Below are 6,000 nucleotides of genomic sequence, written 5' to 3'. Positions count from 1 at the left end.
CTGTTATGTTAATTGGCACCAAAGAAATCTGGCAATCAGGTTTAAAATAATCGATCTTAGAGATCGGTTTATAAATACACTGGGAATGAAATTTGTATGACTTTGGTTTAAAATTGGCACAAGTATTAAAGAAATTCAATCTTTTTGTGAATATTGAATTGGCACAAAAACTAAGCTAACACCTTTTTGAAACTATATAACAGATTTTTCATACTTAACCTTAACCCAATGAAACTTAGACCTTAAGCATTTTTGGAGTTTTTTTGAAATGATTCTAACATTACACTGAGTGCATGCGAGTTTCAGAAAAAATTTTTGGTGTTTTTCTTCAATTGTTGCAAAGAAGAGAACATGAACGGATGTTTCATTCATTGAAGAAAAAGCAAAACAATTTTTGAAACTATTTATTTAATTTTGTATTTTGTTTGAAATTGTATTTTTGCTGTTACCATGAGTTTTGAATTTTGATTGTGGTTCATCCATTAAAATGTATGTCTCTTTTGATTTTTGCTACCTTCTCGCCCACCATGTGCACCATGCAAAAACAAAAACAAAACAAATACCTCTGTCTTCTTCCACTCCATCTGCGACATTGCCCACGATGCATACTAATAATATTTGGATTTTGTTGGTATACGTTTGTGAATTTTGTTAAATCGCAAACGAAATGGATGCTGACGCTGACGAAGCACAGCGTCGTCGTGAAGAATGCGAACGCAAGGCCCGCCGTGGGGAGATGGATCCCCGTTTGGAGTTTACCTTTCAGCTATTGATTGATGCAACGCAATTGCCCAGGCATCAGTTGATGGACTATATATTCGAGGGAGATATGGTAAGTGTTATGCTATTGTTATGGTATTTTGATTAGAACTTTAAATGGAAATAATTTAAAAATAATGAGACAAAAAGTCAAAACTGCTGTAATTTCGAATTTGGTCGAAAAGTTTGTACACACAACCTTGGATCTTAGATTCATTTACTGTTTTCGTTAAAACTGTGAAAACAAGTAAAATCGCGCTAAGTTCGGCCGGGCCGAATCTTTGAAACCCACCACCATGAATTCTGCGTAAAATTGACACAATATAAAATAAGTTGAACGGTATAATTTTACTCTACCTACCAAATTTCTACCAAACCAGACAAAAATTAAGCTTCTAGTAACCGAACAAGGATAGATCGGCTTATGTGGGAGCTTCAGTGGTACAGTTGTTGGTAGTCGTAACAGAACACCATATAAAGCTATTCAACGTGCACATACCGCCTGTTGATTCCTGGGGCCCAGATAATGGCCAAGTTTACACGTACGACATTAGTGACCTACTGTTTGGCCATTATCGCCTGATTCTAGGAGACTTTAATGCGCATCACGTTTCATGGCATGCTCAGAAATGTAATGACCAGTGGGCCAGAGAAGATTGAAGGCTTCACATTCGCAGATACAATAGCTTGCTAAACATTTCCTTTGAATCCCCTGTTCTCCTGAGTGACCAGCCGTACTCGCAGACGCACGATTCGTTGTACGGCCCATAAATCCCTAAATCAGCGAGCTGAATCTGGAAATAAACAGGGTAGTCAACGAACACAGGCGGAATTAGTGGCTGGAACACTTTGAGAAATATAGCTTAGGTACCGGTGTAGGCAAGCTGTGGTCTATCGAACCCCGGAAGCAGCCATGACAGGACCTCAACCACTTTTGGCGATATAACTTTGACTGATTCGAAGAGATGCGCCTGGTTGTTCAATCGTCAATTTATTGAGCATCCCGAGAGTGCCAAGGCTAGGAGAAGAGCCATTCATCGTATCCGTGGTCTTCGAGCCGATGGGGAGCCATCACAATTTACCATGGGCGAAGTCTAAGTTATTGGGCCCCGACGGAGTCTCTACACTGATGCTCACGAATCTGGATCTACCTGGAGTCGAGTATCTTACAACGCTTGAAATTTTTCACAAATACTTCTTATAAGTGTAGGACAGTTGGGATTGTAAATGGGCTACATCGTTCCATGTTTTGATATAGTTGCCATATAAACCGATCTTGGATCTTGACTTTTTGAGCCACTAGAGGGCGCAATTCTCATCCGATTTGGCTAAAATGCAGCATAAGGCGTTATGTTATGACTTCCAACAAATTTGAAAAGTGTGGTTCAAATCGGTCCATAACGTGATATAAACCGATCTTGGATCTTGAGTTCTTGAGCCTCTAGAGGGCGCAGTTCTTATCAGATTCGGCTGAAATCTTTGCACAAAATGTTTTGTTATGATATCAGATATTCATTTCTTGAGCCACTAGAGCGCGCAATTCTCATCCGATTTGGCTGAAACTTCTAACAAGTGTGCCAAGTATGGTTCAAATCGGTATATAACCTGATATAGCTCCCATATAAACCCATCTGGGATCTTGACTTCTTAGGCCTCTAGAGGGCGCAATTCTTATCCGATTTGGCTGAAATTTTGCATGAAGTGTTTTGTTATGACTTTCAATAATTTTTTTAGGTACGGTCCAAATCGGTCCATAAACTGAAATAGTTGCTCCATAAACCGATTTTGGATCTTGTCTTCTTGAGCCACTAGAGGGCGCAATTCTTATTTAAATGAAATTTTGTACAACGGCTTCTTCCGTGACCTTCAATAGACGTGTCCAATATTGTCTGAGTCGATATATAGCCTGATACTGCTTCCATAGAAACCGATCTCCACATTATGCTTCTTTAGCCCCTACAAGGCGCAATTTTTATCCGAATGGACTGAAATATTACCAAATGACTTCTGCTGTGGCCTTCAACATACAATTCATTTATGTCCATAATTGGACTTGATATAGCTCCAATAGCATAACAATTCTTATCTATAATTATTTGAGTGTCTAAAAATGATACTGTGCAAAGAACTCGACAAATTCCATCCTTGGTGGAGGGTATATAAAATCCGGCTCGGCCGAATTTCGCACGCTCTTACTTGTTTAACATCAAAACGATTAATTAATTAACCTTCTAAATTTTTGAAAGTATTTCATCTTCAATTGTTCGATTATTTGAAAAGTCATGAATAATCGAGTAGTACAGGAACTCATTATGTGAAAGAGAGCAGGTGCCGCGAGGACTTTCACTGAGACTCTCCATTCAATACCGATGATTGTCTGCGACTGTAGTTGCAGCCACTCCCTATACAGAGCATTTCACTATCCGCAATATGTGATCGGTATGAACATCACTTAAATCGGAGCTCAGAGTTTCAATTCGTGTGGTTATCCCGTTTCGGGATACTGCGATATAAAACGTTGCGAAATCCCGCATAGATAGTGGAAGTATTGTAGATAACTATAAATTTTTTAGTAGTCATGAAACTGGTGTACTCATGGTATGTTGCCATAAATGCAACCAACATTAACGTCAAGTTTGAAATGAAATCTAAAAGTGCTGCTACGAAAAAAATAGACGAAATTAATATATGTTTGTATTTTTTAAAAATTTTCTACTATTATTCTGCAAAAATTGGATAAACCGTTCGTTCAAGTTACACAGCTTAACCGGATTTGGCTTTAAGTAATTGTTATAATTTTACTTCCAAGTTTAGGGTCTTTTTGGAAGTCCCCTAATTAAATAATTGTTTAACTCTACAATACAAGCTTGATGAAATCAATCAACTCTTCCTGCCAAATATGAGGAACAAGCTGTTGTGGTTTTTCCAAGAAGTGGATGAACCTGAGTCGCAGCCTGCACAGGATCCTAATAAGCCAGGACCTTCACGTTCGGGTATGGCTTCTAGCAGTTCAAAGACTCCGCAAGGTAAGTGTGAGAATTTGAGATCAACAACAAAATATCGCATATCAAAAAATAAAATCAAAAAATTATTAAAATATATTTAAAATCAACATTAAAGTTAATTTTTGAAAACTTATGTTCTTTTCTAAGTTTGAACCTTAACGTTTTTGTGTCCAAAGATATTTGTATTTAAAATATAGAAAGTACTACAACTATTGTACTATAATACTAGGCTGAAATGGCTCCCGATCGGCCTGCATGATATTTTCTGGGGTTAATGCAGGTGAAGCGGCCTCCCCAAATACTTGACTTCGAATATTAATATCGGATTTGTAATCTACTTGACCTTACACTTTAGTATATCGTTGGTCCTAATCGGCCTATATGACCAAAAAAGGAATTGTTCCGAAATATTTATAGCCGATTCGTACCCTACTCCCAAATACCTTTCATTGGAGTTTATATTATTCCGGCCAGCCAGGAACTTGATTCCAAATTTGGAGAGCACGTACTCTACTCTCGAAGACTTCTCATTTGAGTCCCAAATATTTCCGATCGGCTTATATGCCTTGTGGAAAGGGTTTTGTGGGTGGGTGGCCCCAAGGTCAATTTTTTTATATCAGATTTGTGCTCTACTTTCACATCTATATTGTCGGAAATATGCCGTTTGGATATGGGTTTTGGGCTTTGACGTTCCCCCAGGTTAAAGGCTGCCTAATAGTCTGAGAAGATATTTTGCCAACCGTCGTTATGACGTAATACCTTAGCTACTTCAAGTTGATTGGAATCCAAAAAGAAGATGAAATCATTTCATTGATATCTTTAGATCTGAAAATTTCATTCCAATGAACAGATGAGAGTTGTGAGTTCAGTTTGATGTAATCAGTTTTAGCAAAAAGTACACTTTTTCAATTGCAACATCTCTTTTAACTTAAAGAATGGGATAGGATATAAGTAATTTGAGTGTCGGATGATATCTATCCTCAGGACTTACAACCGGGTCATTAGAACTTAAACATAACTCAGATGGTTGATTAACGAAAACAAGATCGAGTAATTTAGAAAATGAATTGTTTATGTAATTAATTTGAAAAAGACCAATATTTAACAATATGCCGATGCATTCATTAGAAAGGCCATTTGGTATCAGGGGTGTTAAATCATTTGACTCGGACGAATGAATCCAGTTAATTTGAGGAAGATTAAAATCACCAAGGGCACTCAATGTGTCTCTTGGTTGAGACGACTGAAATGCTGATTGGATTGCAGATACGTGTTTTAAATAAATATCCTCACATGAAGAGGGTGGGACGTAAGAACATGAAATAAATATTAAAACATTTTACAATAATATCTTTACGGCAACACATTCAATATCCAAGGAAGATTCCACCGTTATTTCTTCAGAAGGAAATTCAGTGGAAACCGCTATTAGCACACCATCGCCAGATTTTTTCATGTTATCGTTCCGATCACGCCTTTATATTTGATATTTGGAATGCTATATTTCAGAATCGTATACCTTATTCTGAAGCCAAGCTTCAGTAAAAGCGATGATATGATAATCAAAAATAAAACTATCTGAGTAAAGAGACGATAGTTTTGTATTTAACCCTTTAACATTTTGATATACCAGAGATATATGATCAGCAGAAAATGATAAATTCAGTCTTTTGGCATAATTTCTGAGTTAGAATTAGTTGGGAGGTAAACAACATCAGATCGAGACGTATCCTTAAAGATATATTCTCGGATAAATGCCTTAGCGGGCCAAAAATCAGGTTTTATAACGATTTCAAAAATGTCTTCTGGAACAATGATTCGGAAAGAAGCTTTGCTACGTTTTTTATGGTACTTAGATTTGTAGATTCCTGCGGATAATCGGTAACAGACTTCGCCGCACATGGTTGTCTTCAAAAATGTCTTCTGGAACAATGATTCGGAAAGAAGCTTTGCTACGCCTTTCATGGTACTTAAATTTATAGATTCTTCCGGATAATCGGTAACAGACTTCGCCGCACTTCAATCAAAGAAATTTGTACATTTAATTAAAAAATTCGCTGAAATCGGACCTATAAACGAATTTTGTATTATTGATTAAAAATTGTATAATTTAGGTTTATGAAAATCTCAAAAATCCAATTAAAGAGGGTATTAACTCAATAAACCAATGTATTCAAAGGTTGTCTCTTCTCTCAAATATCATATTTACCAATTTAATAAAAGGAAATAATTGATA

At 36.9% G+C, this 6,000-nt stretch overlaps 1 protein-coding gene across 1 annotated transcript in view; it reads left to right on the top strand.

Moving 5' to 3' along the window:
- Positions 1-667: 667 nt before the first annotated feature.
- Positions 668-6,000, top strand: part of LOC106089711 (dynein axonemal heavy chain 5) — a 193,746-nt gene continuing 188,413 nt past the window's right edge. The window contains exons 1-2 of the mRNA XM_013255665.2: positions 668-832; positions 3,626-3,785. Of these exons, the coding sequence (XP_013111119.2) occupies positions 668-832; positions 3,626-3,785 (325 nt within the window). The remainder of the gene's footprint in view (positions 833-3,625; positions 3,786-6,000) is intronic.

This window comes from Stomoxys calcitrans, chromosome 2 (assembly GCF_963082655.1).
Source record: "Stomoxys calcitrans chromosome 2, idStoCalc2.1, whole genome shotgun sequence".
NCBI classification, from domain to species: Eukaryota; Metazoa; Arthropoda; class Insecta; order Diptera; family Muscidae; genus Stomoxys; species Stomoxys calcitrans.
Note: the sequence above shows the minus strand (reverse complement) of the source record. Positions and strands in the feature narration are given on the sequence as shown.